The sequence below is a fragment of the Phaethon lepturus genome, unplaced genomic scaffold (assembly GCF_000687285.1).
Source record: "Phaethon lepturus isolate BGI_N335 unplaced genomic scaffold, ASM68728v1 scaffold8768, whole genome shotgun sequence".
Classification (NCBI taxonomy): domain Eukaryota; kingdom Metazoa; phylum Chordata; class Aves; order Phaethontiformes; family Phaethontidae; genus Phaethon; species Phaethon lepturus.
Window position 1 is genome coordinate 40604 of NW_010559690.1, and position 17945 is coordinate 58548.

At 41.8% G+C, this 17945-nt stretch overlaps 1 protein-coding gene across 1 annotated transcript; it reads left to right on the plus strand.

Moving 5' to 3' along the window:
• Positions 1 to 9514: 9514 nt before the first annotated feature.
• FAM107B (family with sequence similarity 107, member B) lies at positions 9515 to 16386 on the plus strand. The gene is made up of 3 exons (XM_010293436.1): positions 9515 to 9699; positions 13756 to 13909; positions 15677 to 16386. Exons 1-3 carry the CDS (start codon positions 9572 to 9574, stop codon positions 15791 to 15793), a joined length of 399 nt encoding a protein of 132 aa, XP_010291738.1. The 5' UTR covers positions 9515 to 9571; the 3' UTR covers positions 15794 to 16386.
• Positions 16387 to 17945: the final 1559 nt, after the last annotated feature.

Here is a 17945-nt window from a genome sequence, read left to right on the forward strand (position 1 = left end):
CCGGTATGCTCCTGTTGGCAGCGCTCCGGGATTTACAGCACGGGTGTGACTTAGGCAGCATGTGGAATACTTAGCTCGCTTGGTCTCATTTTTGCTGCTGTAGCTACTGAATGCATAATTACCTGATTAAGGCATTACCTGATTAAGATTTTCATCTTCAGACCCCCTTGCAAACACTTACTAATTGCCTTTATAAATCTATAAATTTGTAAAATTAAAAGGGGTAATTATGATCCTGTAATTTGGTCTCTCCATGCAACAGAACTGTTGCTGACTTCCTACCACAAATCTTTTATTAAATCTAGCATTTTATTCCCCTCACTTTAAAAGTGTGTACCTTATTTTAGGAATTTGTTTTCTAGCCCCGATCTCCAGCCGTTGAACTTTCTCAAAGCTTTGTTGGGTTTGTGGCTCGACAATCAGGCTGGTCTTAATCTTCACGTTTTAAAAATCAACTGAGCAGAGCTTGTAGAACTGCCTCAATATAGGGCATGTTCTCCAGTTCATAGATGCTGCTCTTCCATTTGCTTTTTAGCATCCTATTTTCTTTATAAATAAGAAAACTTTGCTGTGCCAATCATGTTTACATGGGTGCCAAATAACCTCCCTTTTCTCTTGCTCCAAAATTTTGTCAGGTATATCAAAGGTCATTTTACCCCTTTTGGCTTATATTCGGCATAGACTTCTACCCGGTTGAGTATTTACCAGGGTCCTTCAGCATCATCGTCAGCATCACAGCATCCAGAAGAGTGTTTCTGTTCAGGGAGCCTGAGCTATACTCGATCTCACTTGGCCTCCCTGGGACATGTGTTACTTTCTCATGTCGCTCGCCAAATCTTAGTGAACAAAATACAGAACAAGTGCAGAAACAACCACCATCGATGTGTTTCTTCCCTGGAAGAATCTTGCAGAAGTCTTCTGAACTAGAGTTTAAGAGCATTCAAGATTCACCAGTCTCCTTTTAAGCATCTCAAGTCAGATGTTTGAAATGTTTCCACTCCCAATTAACACTGGCTGCTCTGGATTTCCCCCTCTCCCTCAGAAATGCACCTCTTTAGTGTTAAACCTTTTATATTTGAAGGATCACTGTCCTCTAATGCTGATGTTTTCAGAAATAGAATGACTTCGAAGTAAGACTTGCTGCTAAAATGGTGTGGGATTTTGTTTGTTTGCTCTTAAGTTTAGCGGTTTTGTATATAAACATAGATTTGGGTCAGTCTTCCCCCTTCTTCCCCCCTCCTTTTTCCACTCTCTTCCCGTCTGTAGGAAGTCCTTTACCACTGGGTGACACTGTTTGATAGTTCTTAACATTTGCAACAGTGAAGCCTTGAAGAAACTGTCCTCTGATGGACTTCTGATTTTAAATCAAGGCTCAGTTTTCATACAAAATCCCATATTCTAATGTAGTTAAATTTGATTGAACCAAACCTGCCCTGATTTTTAATTTAGCGGTCCAAACGGGCTGGTCTAGAACACTGATGGTGCACTGTAGCTGCAGGGAGTATAAATGGACCTTATTTGCTTTTCTAATCTTAAAATCTCTTTAAAAGATGCATCATTTCAGAATCACGTATGGATCACTGTTGACCCATGTATAAATAAATTGCTAGTTACCTAAACCTAGTTGCAGACTGTGGTTTGGAGTGCATTTCCTAGGAGGCATAATTTCAGTGATCGTCTCCTGAAAATCATGTTTACTGCGGTGTGATAATTACCCGTGTAATGTATTGGTGAAAGCCAGATATACATTCAGTTGCATGCCTTTGCTAGTCATGATTTATTCCTTTCAAATGAATGACATTAGATGGGATGGAGGGGAGGCGGTGTGTGCACGACATGCTGCTTTCGACAGGAAGGAAGCAATACAGTCACTAAGGGCCTTTTTGATGAGAGGTGTCCAAAACACTGGGTCTTCTTGCCATCAGAATGGCTTTCCGCATCCCCAACCCTGTCTAGGTATTTCAGTAGTCACAATGACCTGAGCAAAATGAGTGTGGAAAATATCAAGTCCTTAATAAACATGTTGGACTTTTGGGGAAGAGAAATGATGTAAGATGCATAGTCTGCTGTGTCTGCCATTAATCTCAGATGGAACCATGGTGTTACAGTGGGGCGAGCATGGACCAGGATTTAGGGGAGATGGGCACTGTGCACAGTGTGCTAGTCTTCATCCTATGTCTTTCTGTCTTTTCCACTGCCTGTATTAAAAATGAGATTCTAAGTAGTTTGTTGCAGGGGAAGTCTATATCCGAGTTTTGCCTGCATCAGACAAAAAGGGGATCCAGTCTCAGCCTGCAGTGGTGAACGAAGGTCTCCATCTCCTTCTCTCCCAGTGCTCTTAGCCCGCCTTGGTGGAGACCTCCTGTTGCAGTAGGAAAGGAGAGGTGCTTTCTCTCTTCTTCCACCTCTAATTACACAGCTGCATTGAGACCTCTTCAGCATTTTAAGTGAGCAAGAGGAGAAAGAAATGCAACTATTTAGAGCTGGTACTTCCAGCAGGTTTCAAAGCTGGTGGCAGAGAGCTTCATCACAGATCTTGCAGCCTGCGGGAAAATTCCTTTGGATTAATACAAATTCCTGTTCATTGGGCCTGGTGATTTTTAGTGGAGGGTAAGGCTATTCTCAAAGCCATTTGTGTCTTTCTGCATCTCTTTTCCAAGTAGACTAGAGACCAAGAGGGACCCACTGTTCTGTCCCCACCAGCATTGGTCTTCAGCCCTCGGCCTCTGGGCGGATCTGGGCTCTTCCCTTAGCACCCAAAGCTTGACTGAACTGCAGAACACAGGAGCAGAGACTGCCCACCGGTGTTTAAACTGAGAACCGTAAGCAGCTCTTTGCATTTGAGAGAATTGTAACAGTGTGGAGCACTGCCCCAAATCTTGCACTCTGTCTCCCTTTAGGTGTCAGTACCAATGCAAACATCTTTAAAATGACCCTCTTTCTTCTCCTTTCTCATCTAGTGGATGTTTTGTTGACATTACACTCTTAGCAGTACTTAAAGGAAGAAAATGAGTGTTAACTGGATTTCCTTGAGACTTTGAGTGGTTTAGTTCATTTTAATATCCTCTGAAGTGACAACAGCTTCAGCAGCCAGCAAGCCCTGCTTCTTTCCATACCCTTGACATCACTGAGATTGCTTTGGGCTGCCCTGGTCAACGGAGCAGCACCCTTGTTACTGAGAGAAGTCTGCGTGGTCTGTCAATCTTTTGGCAGCTGTGCAACTAATGAAGCCATGAACTGATGATGCCCAGTGTAAGGAAGGTGCTGTGAGTTAGAACTGTTCTGGCATAGTACAGACAGAAGTTTTTCAGTCTTGCTACTTCATTTTATCTGCTGGGGTCTGATGATTTTAAAGTGCACGACAAGGAGAAGGGAGACTGGCCTTGCAGAAGGTCGTGGTGGTTTCTAAGATGGTTTTCTCTTGCACGTGTATGAGCTGGGGCACAGAGGAATGAAATAACTTGCCTAAGATCAGTAAGGCAAGGCTGGAGCCATAAACAAAAGCTATATGCCTGCCAAAGGGTTTAAAAGTCTGATGGTCTTAATTTTGTTTGAAGAATAGTAATGTAGTAAGTAATCTGGTAACAGGATGATACTCAATGAATGTTCCCTATGGCACAGTAGGTACATGCTGCCCTAAACATGTTTGATTTTGAGGCAGGTGAAGGCACTCTACTCTTCTGATCTAGAAGCAAAACTCTTGCAGCTGGGAAGTGGCAGCCTTTTTGAACAAAGCATGAGGGGCTGGGAGGAACTGCAGCCACCAGGACCTCTTCTGTCCTTCCCTCTCTCTCCACAGGTGGTCTGGCTGTGTTTTGCCATGATGCAAACTCCATCATCCCTTTCAGCCACGAATGACGGTGTGAATAAAAGCTAAACTCCTTGGATGGTGGCTGGCTTGAGCAACTTGGCTGGGGAGAGCGGTTTACTTCTGTTTTACTTTGAATTAAAGGGTGAGCTGTGGGAAGTTATTAATGATATCTATAATCAAGGATTAATCAAGTAAATCTCTCTAGTCAAGTGCCTCTTGCTGCACTGAGAGCATATAGATAAAAATGATAGCGGTGGTGAGCTTTCATGTGCAAACAGTGCTGAGAAGGTGCCTGGAAAGCACACCCTGCGTTTAAGTAGCTCTTTTGCTTTCTACCCAAGTTGGCCGATGCGAGGCGGTGCTGGTCGTGTAATGTCTGAGCAGAGACATGCTGAAGAATTTCTATTCCGGTTCCTCTCGAAATCAGAAGGGAGAGAGTAAAACCATATTTCTTCTCAAAGAATGCCTTTGGGTTACTTGTAACAAACCACAAGTCTACACGGTAGTTTAAAGAGCTAAAAATGTAAGTCTTGAAAAATAGTGTTTGCTGGTTTACAGTACAGCTCAGAACAGATGTTGAAGATTTCTCGAGAATAAGATCTTACATCAGGAGGTATTCAGTGTTTGGGCTCATGCTTCTATGGAAGTTATTAATTCAAGAATTTATTAAGGCAAAAAGGAAATCATGTGAATTTAGTCTTAATGTAACTTTTGGATCCTGGACTAGTCTATTGATGTTCATCGGTATTTTTAGGCATTTATTTATCTGCCTTTGAAAGAGCCTCACCTCTACCTCTTGCTTTCACAGCTGGAAATAATTGTGAGAATCATTTGAAGGGTGAAAATGCCATATATGTGTATAATAATGTAAATATATGGTGTCTCACAGGAATTTTTATATTCCGATTCCGTATGTAGAAGGTGATTTCTGGTATGAGGAATACCAGATAGAAAATAAATGCAATTCCCTGAATGCCATATAAACATGCGGGCGTTTTGGCATGAACTTCCCTCTCTTGCTGAAGCCATGGGAGCCCTGTTGTAGCAAAAGCTCTGACAGCTGCTGAATTCTTAACCTGGTGTTGTTAAGATCTACTTTGAATCTGTTAAAAACACTAGTGGCTGTCTGTACCTCTCTTTGTACGCGCGTTTCCAGTGTTACTACCACTAAGGAACTTTTGCTTAAAAAAACCCTCTATAGATAAAATAAAAAAGAAGTAACACTGGCAGCAAACATGCCTGTTGGACATGTTCCCCCAAATAAAAACGTGCGTGCTTCTGGCACACCCTGGTTCAGTTATATCTGTTCAGTATGATCAACTTCAAGGGTCTCTTCCTTTCTCCCTGAATTTACTTGCGCTCCAAAGAAAATAAACGCGAGAATTGCAGGTCTGTGGCTACTTGGTCTTGGCTCTCCAAGGCTGAGGTACCAGTATGGCACTTCTTGATTGCTCTAAGAACATCTTTGTGTCTGAAAACATTAAACTTCTCTCTGGGAGAATACTTCATGTTATTTTTATACAGAGGCATTTTCTTTGTCTAGTGGGATATTAAAATTGCTTTGCAGTTCTGTTTGAGGCGTTAAAAGTCCTCTTCCATGCAGGATCCCCAGTTTATTCTTTCTGAATGAAAATACACGTGTATGTAAGAAGTCATGGACAAAGTCTGTGAGACTTCCACAGGCAGGACAAGTTAGGGTAGGTAAATGCTGTTGTGCTGCTTGTGCAGCAACAGCTAATTCAGCAAGTACACTGGGGAAGCACCTGCCAAATTAGTGGGTGTATTAAACGTGAGCCAAGCTCAGCTAAAACATCCCTTGAATACAAATCTCTTGCCTTTGTTTCGGAGCAAGGTAATGGGGAAATACAGAAATGGATTGTGCATTCTCAATTGATCACGTAACAGTAAAAAAAGGAGCCTCTCAGATGCTCTTAAGGCAGCATATTCCTGCTAAGTGATTGTTTGGATTATTCGTGTCCCACTGTTGCACCTAATGATGATCTGAAAGCAGCTTTATTGGTTGTGACTCGTGTGGTGATGAGCACTAGACACTCGTGGAATTAATACTTTTTTAATTGTTACTGCTTGAACATTGATTAAACTTTCTTTAAGGACTTCTAAGGGATTCTGTCATCGAGCTTAACTGGTTTATTGGTTTATTATTATTTCATTCTGAATCTCAGAATGAAACTCGGGGGCTACACTGCCAGCTCTGTCTGCCGTTGCGTGGTGAATCCTCTGTGCCTTAGTTTCCTTCTGATGTGAAGCCTGCCTGTGCTTTTGTAAACGTTTGCTTTGAAAGGGTGTGGGTAGAAATCACACTATCTTAATAATTGCTTGTGTATAATATGACACAGTGACTCTGCAGGACTGGGTTGGTGGCCTGCAGCCAGAGTGAGGTTTGCAAAGGGTGTGAGAGGATTCGCTGGGTGGGAACCGGGTTCTCTGCTTTGCTGGCTCTGTTTGGAAATCCTGGCTGAAATCATTTACAGCTTAATCATACACGGAAAGCGTCTTCAGTTCCCAAGGAAGTTTATTTATTCAAGTTTGTTGCTAGTAGAGTTCATGTTACGTTAGGAAACCACGATTCCTGACCTCTGAGCTGAGTACATGTTTTTAAGAATAGAGATGGGTCAGAAGAAAGAAGAATAATTAGAATTGATTTTAAGGGCTTGCCAAAAGCAAATCTACATGCTGCAAAATATTACATCAAACTTTCTGAGAAATGATTGAATCAAATTGTTTTTCAGGGGCTCATGTTAGAAAAATAGTACATTGTTTATGACAGAGTTGTAGGGTAATTCTGTGTTTTTCATCTTTGCCTAAGCGAAGAGAAGACTTGTCCTGAAGAAGCAGCAGGTTATTTGGGGGATTACTTTAATGGAGAGCTGTTGATGCTAAATCCTTCTAGAAGGCTCACAGCCCCATCAGCACAACAGAACTGATAGAGGAGTACAGAAAAACAAATATTTCCAGAGCAGGTTTATTTCAGGTGGAGGCTGGATATGTAATATTTGAGCTGTTTTAGTTGTTGTAAGTGTGACCTGAACGCTGGGGAAGTACGAATTGTGTCCATATTTTAAAAAACAGAAAAAACCCTGTAGCTAGTTTACTCAATGTCTGTGGCGAAGAGAATAGACTTCCATACACTTTTTATTAATAGCATGGTGCTACATGGTGCTACACTGAGAAGTATGCTGTGGTTTGGGTTTTGGGGGGATTTGGGTTTTTTAATATGGCATGCAGTTAAACAGCAAGGGAACTGAGGTATGAGTTCAGCGAAGGACCACCAAGATGGGCTGGAGGCTGGGGTGCAGATGCTCTCACAGATGCTGAGGGACCTTGGCTGGCTCAGCCCGGAGCAGAGGCGGGGTTGGGGGGACCTAACAGCAGCCCCCCATGCCTGGGAAGAACTTACTGAGAAGACGGACCCAAGCTCTTCACCATGGTTCATGGTTGGAGGGTGAGAGGCAACGGGCGTTGAGTTGAAACAAGAAGTTCATACGGGTGCAGGGAAGAACTTCACCATGAAGACAGGCGAGCAGGGTTGCCCAGGGAGGCTGTGCAGCCTTGAAGAACTTCATGACCTTGCTGGGTAAAGTCCTGAGCAGCCTGGTCAGATCTCATAGCGGTTCCTGCTCTCAGCAGGAGGTTGGATTAGAAGTCTTCCACGTTTCTTCACACCTCAGTTTTCCAGTGATCCTGTTTGTCAAGATTTCACGTGGGCGGAGACAGCTGGTTTCTTGTTGGAAGCAAGAAGGACTGTGAAGGGGTGATGGGAGTAGTATTTTTATTGCATGATTAATGTCAGTATGAAGTACATGTACAGCAGTCATGTACAGCAATATCTTCCAGAGATGGCGACTCCACCACCTCCCTGGGCAGCCTGTTCCAGTGCTTGACCACTCTCTCAGTGAAGAAATTTTTCCTAATATCCAATCTAAACCTCCCCTGGCGCAACTTGAAGCCATTTCCTCTTGTCCTATCACTAGTTACTTGGGAGAAGAGGCCAACACCCACCTCACCACAACCCCCTTTCAGGTAGTTGTAGAGAGCGATAAGGTCTCCCCTCAGCCTCCTCTTCTCCAGACTGAACAACCCCAGTTCCCTCAGCCGCTCCTCATAAGACTTGTGCTCCAGACCCCTCACCAGCTTCGTTGCCCTTCTCTGGACACGCTCCAGCACCTCAATGTCCTTCTTGTAGTGAGGGGCCCAAAACTGAACACAGGATTCGAGGTGCGGCCTCACCAGGGCCGAGTACAGGGACACGATCACTTCCCTACTCCTGCTGGCCACACTATTGCTGATACAGGCCAGGACGCTGTTGGCCTTCTTGGCCACCTGGGCACACTGCTGGCTCATGTTCAGCCAGCTGTCAACCAGCACCCCAAGGTCCCTTTCCGCCGGGCAGCTCTCCAGCCACTCCTCCCCAAGCCTGGAGCGTTGCGTGGGGTAATGAAACACAATAGTTTAGGGATTAAACTGCGACTGAACTTAGGTTTTACAGCCTGTGGAGTGAGAGAGGGAAGGAAGGGCTGGTAACAGTGGGATCTAAATTAAAGCACATCTTCAGCTTTTACTGGAAAATAAGCAGCAAATCCCAGTGATTCTCTGATTTGCCTCATAGCCCCGTACCATACAGCATGGAGCATTCAGCTGTTCTGCCGGTCAGGCTAACGGAGGTCTCTCGCCTTTTCTTTCATGTCCCACTGATTCATCTGTCTGAACACACATGCTGCGAGATTACTTTTTTGGGGGTCTGAGGGGCCAATGTTTCGTCAGACTGATAATTGCAGTGTGCCAGATTCTGCGTGCAGGTTTCCACGACAGCAAACGGAGGCAAAGCTGCGCTGAATGTGCTTTGGGCTGAACTTTTTGTGACTGAGGCTTTTTAATGGAAGGGGGTGTGAATGGTCACGTATAAATTATTTGAAAACTGGAGTTTACTTGTCCTCTGTTGATTAAAAGTATTGTGATTTGGTCTATAAATACGCTTTCTATAGCAGGGTAGGAAAATGCCACATTTCCAGATGATATAAATCATCCAGCCTTCATTGCCTTCAGATCAGTGGATTCCTGTGGATTTTCACGGGGTGAAATGTGGCCTTTAAGAAACAACCTCACCCAACTTTTTCTCGTCTACCTTTCCACTCAGAAATCTGTCCCCCATCCCAACAATTGCAGACCTAGCAATTTCCACAGGGAAGCATTTACTTGGTACAGTACACTTCAGGGCTTATCCAGAGAAGTTGTTTTCGCTGTAGCTGGCATGATACTGATGGCAGAAAATGGGACTCTCTGTGGTTTTTGGTACACACTTGTAGTATGTCATATAGTCAGTATTTAAAATGTCTTTAGGGTCTCAATATTGCTGATCTTTAGATACTTCATCTGAGCAGGCTCATTAAAATCAATATGGCTCGTCATGCACTTAACCTAAATTATTTGTATAGTTCTTAAATCAGGGGGTTCTGCATCTCCGAAGTCAATGGATGCAGGCTGTTGGCGATGACATTGTTGTGAAATTGCTGTCTCTTTGAAAAGATGCTACTGATGTTTGCTCTGAGGGCTTTACTTACTACAGACAATATTAATCTTGGAAAAACGTAACTGTTACCAGTGTAATATGCTGTCTTTATGTTTTAATACATCTTTAAAAGGCTTTTCAGCGTAAATTTACTGCAGTGTTTCCCCTGTTTTACAGATACTGTGAATAAGGACACTGAACCCAAAGATCCATATCCCATTCCAAGAAAGATTATGGCTGAACCAGACTACATAGATGATGACAATCCTGAATTAATTAGACCTCAGAAATTAATTAATCCTGTGAAGTCATCCCGGAATCATCAAGATCTCCACAGAGAGCTGCTTATGAATCAGAAAAGGTAAGAATCTAAAAATCATTTCTGTCACCGTCCCACCCCAAACACACAGCCTGAGTTTTAGTTTCATCAAAATGACGTTTTACCCAAAACCCAGCAGACGCTTTTTGTTGATTCAGATCTTATCGATGAAAATACTCTGATTCTTAACTGTGGTGTTTATTTCTCTTTGAATTTCAGTTGCTTTGCAAAAGCTTGCTGTAAAAGACTTCTGATTTTGTTTTTGTGACTGCTCGCAAAGAGTCGGTTTCTGCAGGAAGCATGTCACATTTCATGTTGGTTACATGGGCACCATAATTTGTCTTGAGCTCTTAACTTTATCAAGTATTTGCCAAAATGTTGCTGTTATCAGCAGGATGATAAAATCTATGGGCTTTCACCATTCCCAGCGCAGAGTTTTATGGAGCCACTTCTAATTCTAAGAAGTCATATATTTTATTTCACATGAAACTGTTCTCTACTTACTTTATCTTTCTCGCAGTGCAGTGTGACAGTTTGGTGCCTGCTCTGGTGCTGCACACGTGTTTCTTTGTATGTTATGAAAATGCTGCTTCCTTCATTCTGGGCTGGGATGTGCAGCTGTTGCTCTATATATTGCTTTGAAAGATGTAAATAACTGGAACTTGATTTAATCAACTTATAGACTCAGGCAGTTGGCCCAGCGATAGCTGAAGTTCTGTTATTAAACCTCTTCAGCAACAGAGGACTCATTTAGAAAACATAGTAAAAAAAAAGCCACCAGACCACATGGTGGAGGGAAAGCCACCAAGGCTGTTGAGGCTCCTCCATTTAAACAATCAGAAACTAACTATGATGTAAATGAGTGATTTGGTGCATTGAAGCCAACCAAAATGGGCTTTGCAGAGGCAAGAGTGTGGGGATCCACAAAACCGAAGCAGAAGAATGGTATTTCAGGGTGTGTTTGAGAACAACATTGCTGGTAGCAGCCATTCAGACTTTTGCAGACCCAGGACCTCGATAGAGGAGAGGAGGAAGCTATTGCTTTGGCTACTCCAGCACAAGTGGATTTGTCTGTCTGGCAGGAGGAGTCACATTATGAAAGTTTCTCTCTTTCCCCTCTGGCAGGGTCGTAGTTTGAGGGGAGAAAGGGTCTTTTCTATTTGTAATAGTGAAATCCTCACAAATGCTAGGCTTAGATACTTAATTCTAAATGAACTGCATACACAATACAGCATTTCTTTAGTGCTGAAGAAGTAGAAATGTTTTACAGAATGCCAACTGAATTGGAAGAAACTGGCCTAAATAGGTGTTTGTCCTATTTTTTTGTTAATGGGATTAAACATCAAAGTCAGTACCTAGCACCAAGAAGTTTATAGGCATTGAAAGAAAGCTGGTTGAAGTTTCCCGACTTATGATCTTATTCTAAAGGATGTGGAGGCTGCAATAAATTAAGGCTATTTTTTAAGTTTATGAAAGCATAAAGCACTTTTAAATAGTATGGAGTTCTTTTCTTCTAGGAGAATATCCTATTACACAGAGGAGTTGCAGAGCCCTCAATACCCACTCTTTTCTTACTGTGATTTTGATTAGCTGCATATGTTAATTTTAGATTCTTATTTATTGGTGCAGAAATGAAATACTTTGAGGTTTTTCACCAGCAGAAAAACTGGTGTTTTTTGAAAAGAGGGTTAGTCATCTGTGCTTCGTGCCTCTGTACCACTTCTGATACGAGGCTTTTCCGTAATGTAGATATTAGGCTTGCATTCTGCTTTGTTACTGCAAATTGCCATATGTATGGAGGAATTTTAGTGCTCTTATAGAAGTCTGCTTAGCATGCACCTTATTTTATTGTGAAGACTCAGTGTAGGCACCAGCAGCTTCAATTTTTGACCAGTCACCTCTGATCAGCCATGTCTTAGAAAATACTAGGCAGCGCTGGTCCGATCATTCTCCATGCCTACTGTGAGCAGTGTCTGTTGGGTCTTCAACTGATGTAGTTACTTACTGGCAGAAATGGTGGTTGTTTTGGGCAAAAAAAGATCCAGGGAGTGGCCCCTCAAGGCACTGGTTACTTATCTTAAACTGTTTTTACTTACTAGGACTCAGCCTCAGCTCTGCAGTGTTGGTCCTGTCCCTTGCAGAGGTTTTAACCCGATCAGCTGTAACTTGTGCTATAACACACTTTCCTTACTCTAATATCAAAGCTTTAGGTTTTTTTATTTAACCAGAACAATCACCACGGAGGTAGTACAAGACCCTCAGTTAATCCAGTAGCTGTCTGTTCGTTGCTTTTCCTTCTTACATAGAAGATTGAAAATAGGATTGATGTTAGAGTTGTTCTGTTGCAGGTCTGACTACCAGCCCCACTTGATTAGACTGAGAGGTTGTATTTACCTGTATCTTCTGTGGGTCCCCTTTACTATAGCTACAGCACATCTAAATCATTCTCATGCCTCTGCTTTGTCACGCTGCAACGTTGCTTAAAAAAAGCAGGAAGGAGTAATGTTACTTAGCAGCTTGCCTCTGGTTCATGGCTGTCTTGATTGCTAATTGCCGACACGGAAGTTTCCATTGATTCAGCTCTCACTGACCCAGTAGTAGTAGTAGCAGTAGTAGTAGCAGCAGCAGTAGTAATAAAAAATCACTCCAGCTTTTCTCTGCCTGACTAAAGTTTTATGTGTTAAAATGTAATTAAAATAGCATGAAACATAAAATATTAACACAATCTTGTAGCTTCTGTTGCATTCAGGCCATGAGATCTATTATGAGAAATAGGGAACAGCATTTGGTGTTGCTAAATATTTGATTTTGCTGTCAGGGTATGTACGGGGAAAGAGTGTTGCATAATATATGGAGTCATTCATAAATGTCACCATAAAATGGCATTTTAATGTATTATTGGACATGCTGTCAGATGGGCATATTATGGAAGAATTAGGCAACCACAGATACATAGTAAGTAGAGGAGAGTAAAAATATGCTTTCTGAAAGCTTATTCAGATAATTTAATTTCTTAAATTTGAAATAAAAAATAGTTGATGTTAAAATTAGTGCTGGATGTTTTCACATAATAGTCTTCACAGGGAAGATGACAATAACAAAGGCAAATTTTGGATCTTTTCTCACTTAAGTGATGCTAGTATCTGAATAATGGGGAGGGCTTTGAGTCTTATAACAAATTTTGAAAACATTATAGCATAACAGAGATAAAAGAAATAGCTGAAGTCACAAAAATAAGTAGGAGTGAGTGTGTATCTGTGTATGTGCCTGTATAAATAAAGTCATGCATCTTCCCAAAGAGTGAGCTTTCTCATTTTAGAGTAGTTGGCTTGGAAAGCAATTTGTGCTGAACAGACTTGAAATGTTCAGTTGATGTTGTACCTAAAGCCTTGCGAGAGGGAGAATCCCCCAGCCTTTTTCTGGTCTCCAAGGTGACTGCAACTTTTTGTATTCTGGATTTCTGTTGTCTTACCCTCTTTGTGAATTTTAGTGTAGCCTGGGAGCTCTCACTGTAAATAGCTTCGCAGCCAGGCATGGATAAAGCACTCATATTTTCAAGGAAGGTCAGAGTCCACAATTTGCAGGAGCAGTGTGACAAAATCCACAGCCTTTTAGTTCTGTCCATGCAGACTTCTGTGGGCATAATATCCTGCATAGGACTGTCTGAACACAATCTCTCCCAGTTAGCAGTCAGCAAGGGACGTCTTTTTGTCCAAAATTTGTTTCTGGTTCTGCTAGACTCTAGATTTATGATGGGTTTTTTTAATCCTCCTTCTGGAATTGAGAGAATATAGGGAAGACAGAAGATGAAAGTCAAAATAGAGAATTATCCAGGAGAAATACTAGCATGCACTTTGAAGGGAAATATCCTCAGAAATAATATGGCTTAAAGTCTATTTTAGGGTTTTAGTTAGAAACCAAGCAAATGACTGCATGTTTTTTTCCTTTTAATTATTTATATTCCAATGTATCTAAATAGGCAACTAGTTGACTTTAGAAAACCTGCCTACAATTCTGTGTGAATTTCTGCTAATTAAAACCTATCTCTTACTTCCCTGTTTCCCACCCCCACCCTCACTCCTCCCATTTGATTTGAAGGGGTCTTGCACCTCAGAACAAACCAGAGCTACAGAAGGTGATGGAGAAAAGAAAACGGGATCAAGTTATTAAACAACAAAAAGAAGAGGAAGCACAAAAGAAGAAATCAGACTTGGAAATAGAGCTACTGAAACGGCAGCAGAAACTGGAGCAGGTGAGATGCGGAATAACACTACCTTCACACATCTACACCTGAGCCGCTCAACCGAGGCTCCCTTTGTAGACAGGAAAGAAGCAGCAGCCGATTTTTGGCACATTTCCTCTGGTCAAATGCAGATATCTTTTTTAGGATGAGTCAAATCACAGTCTACAATTACCTGTTTGTTGTCACTTACTGTATAGGAACTGCCTATGGTTTCTGCCTTACCTAAGAAACTAGATGACTTTCAGAAGATCTTTTGTAGCCTTAAAACATATGAGCCCATTGGCGTTTTCAAATGAGGGAAAAAATCCTCAGGCCCTGGGTATGGAGCTGATGTGGAGTTGGAGTTCATTGTGGTGAGGCTTACTGCTAGGCACAGGGCCAGCCCAGTGTCTTTGTGCCAATTAAGGCACCTCATGTACCAGTGAGGAAATAGTTCTACAGCGAAACACCTCATCAGAGAATTCACTGTGCATCGAGCATTGCATTTATTTTTAAATGAATGAATGCTTTAAAACAGTATCTCTTGTTTTTGTCAATGGAGATCAATTAAGCCAAATACTTACTCTACTGAAAATGAGGTGTAATCCAGTCATTATTTAGGTTTTGGGGGTTTTATTATATTTTTTTTTAATTAGGCTTAGAAAGATTTTTGGAGGGAAAAAGCTATTGTATTTTTAAGTGTATCATCCCATCACTTTTCCTTTCTGCTCTTGAAGGGTCCAGCTTCAAATGGTTCAGCTTGTGGGAAGGTTTCATTTGAAACTAAACCATCCAAGGACATAGGTAGAATAGAAAATTCTGTTAGAAGAGGAAAAGCCGGCTCATTGCAAACAATGTTGTGACTTTGTAAACATCATATGACTGGCATTAATTGACAACACGACTTATAGAGAAACATTGTCATGATTTGCTCTGACAAGGCATGTCCCTTGCCAGTGAACCAGAGACAAAGGAGAGATTATTTAGGTGCGCCATACATGGTCTCCATTAATAAGGGAGACCTTGGTCTGTAAAAAAAAATAAGTCCTTTCTCTAAAGGGTTGTTTCTTCTTTCTGCTGACTTACCTGCCTTCACTGGGGACTGCGAATCAATCCGTATTCTGTGCAGTGTGTAAGCCATGTTCTGTATGGGCCTTGCCCCATAGAGCAGTGTATCTAACCTCATATGGTAATTTCAAGCGTCTGCATGGGCAGAAGCTCCAGCTGGGTTAAAAATGGCAGTGAATGGACTCTCAAAAATTAATAACTAAGGGCCAAGGAGGATTTTTTTTTTTAATTGCTTTTTGTGGTAGGCCAAACTGATACACCAAAAGAGGCTCATGTTAGATACAGAAATCCATTCCTAGACACCCAGAAATAAATTCTGCAAGTGTGCTCAGTAGTAGCTGTTCACATGTGTTCTTCCACAAGGCACATTTGTCCTTGTCCTGTTGTAAAAGCCAGAGAAAGAAATTATGGTTGTTTCTTCAATGAAGATGTCATCTTAGACATTTCTTCAAAAATACTTCATCTTGTTCTAGTACTAGTCTTGCAGAATTTTGGTCCATCTGGCAAAGGTGGACATCTGGAATGAGCTGGAGCCAAGGATTTGAAAAGATTTATCATTTATGAGAACAGATACTCCCAAAGAACTGCAACTTTATCTTTTCCATGAGAGCAGGAAAGGAAGCAGTTTAAAGAGTTTTGCGTGGCCAGTTATTGAAACCTTTAGTTTTTTGTCTTGTATTTCAATGATCTGGTTTATGTATTTCTTTTTACATGTGATTCCCTTTTAAGCTGGAACTGGAGCAACAGAAGATACAGGAAGAGCAGGAAAATGCACCTGAATTTGTCAAAGTCAAGGGCAACTTGAGGAGGACGGTCCAGGAAGCAACAGAAGCTCCAGACTCCTAGAGCCAGCGCCTGCTAAGACTTCCAGCTTTCCTGCAGAGAGAGGCTTTTGCAAATTGTCCCTCAAGAGGGAAAACAACAGCATCCAGCTGACCCTTACTGAAGATGAGATTTTTAATTCCTGGGACATGTGGATTAAAAAGACAGTACCATAAACAGATCGACTTGCCAAACGCAGTCCTGAGATCAATGGATAAGGAGTCTGTCAGTTCAGTGTCATGGACCAGTCTGACGTGCTTACTCAGAGCTTTTAACCAGGGATACTAGAGAAACTCCTTCAGTGTTGCACTGCTTTATCTCTTGTGGTCCTAGTTAAGTGGAGATACACAGATTATATTTTGCTTTAAAACAGAAAAAAATCCTCCTGTGATTTCTTATGAAGCTTTGCTGTACAGGTGAATTTCCTCCATCTAGACCTACAGCCTGTGTATATCCCACAGTACTTTGTGTTTAGTTGGGATTTTTATCAAATCTGGGAGGATACAAGGTATGTTGATCACTGCTGCCCATCCCCGCTAGGATAGGCAATTGAGAATGCTTAAATTTCACCAGCAGTGAACAGCTAAGCAGCCTTAAAGCCCAGTTCTCCCAGTTTGACATGTAGAATTTGGGATATGGAAAGAGCAGAAAGATGATGATCCTCTCACCAGGGAGAATCCAGAAACTGATTTATCTCTGTCTCTAAACTTGCCTCTGCAGTGCTACCTGTGAATTTACCTCTGTTATCTCTCAATGCAAAATGACCTGTCTTCTACTTTTTGTGTTTTGAAATCCTACTTACTTTGCTGTTGGGGCCTTTATTCTCCAAGGACATGCTGATCTGAGTACAGTATTAACACATTACTTGGTAGTGTTTAAGCTCATTTGCTGGAACTTAAATAGGAATCTGATCTGCCATCAGTTCCTGCTCTTTGCTTGCAGGAACTTGTTGCAGTTTCTGCAACAGAGCAGTGTTTAAGCCAGACCAAACAGATCATGGGAATCTACTGAAATTTGAATTTTTTTCCCTAAAGTGAGGCATAAAATAAAACTCATTTTCTCCCATCCTTCCTTTAGCCACAAGAAAGGAGGGAAGTGTGGTACCACCGAGTCTTAGGGTCCAATTCTGTCACCTTCTGCCTTTCCATAAGTTGCCCCTGTGACTTGCCATTAAATAAAACATTGCTCAGCTTGCACAGGGATGGCAGAATCTGATCCTTCTTGCTTATGACTACTAGTTACCCAGGAAAGCCTGGGATGAGGAGAGGGGAACAGATTACTCATGTAGGATTATAGAATTGGATTCTTACCTGCTATGAATGGGTGCAGATATCTTGTCTGCAGGAGCTGGGGAGAAATCCTCATCTTCCTTGGTCAGCACAGTCCTAGCGCTCAGTGACACTGTGTTCATCCATATCAGCCAAGGATCTAATCCTAGTTTTTGCCTTAGGATGCTAAACAAAATAATTTCTACTTTGTAATTACATTGGACATAACTGTCTAAGAACACTTTTTATTAATATCAACAGTGGCGTGTTTGTATTGTAAAGGTGGTGAGGGAGGGTTTGTTGGTTTGTTTTTTAGTTCTTTTTGCCTTTCCTGTAACTATTGGATGTTTTAAATACAATTTCAGCTTAGCACTTGGGACAAAATGCTAACAATTAGAAATGTTTCCTAGATACAGACTTCGATTTGTCAAGATCCAGGCATTTTTTTATGCGAACATCATCAGATCGAGAGTAAATTGAATTGTGATTAAGTGTATTGCCATTGATTTAGACTTGCAGTGTGACTCACGTCTAGAAGCTTAAATGTGAAGATGGTCTGCCAGACTGTTCAGATTATGGACGTACAAAAGACAAAGGCCAAACCTAAGATACTCCCGTGTATTTTCTCAACAAAGGAATACCCTGAGTGCTGCAGGTTCTTCCCCCTCTCCTTCCCTTCTTCTGGAAGGAGAGGATCTTCCTTTCTGGCAGCACATTATTCAAACACTTGCACTGATTGAGTTTGTTTCATGTTGTTGAGACAGCATTATATACCAGCCTTCCACGCCACACTCATGTTTTATCTTAGCCGCTCACAGCCTACCAAACTTGATGCCTCTTGGTTTCCAGTCCACAGTTAGCCTTCTGCTCAGTATGGAAGTGTGTAGAAGTCAGTGAGGAAACAGTCC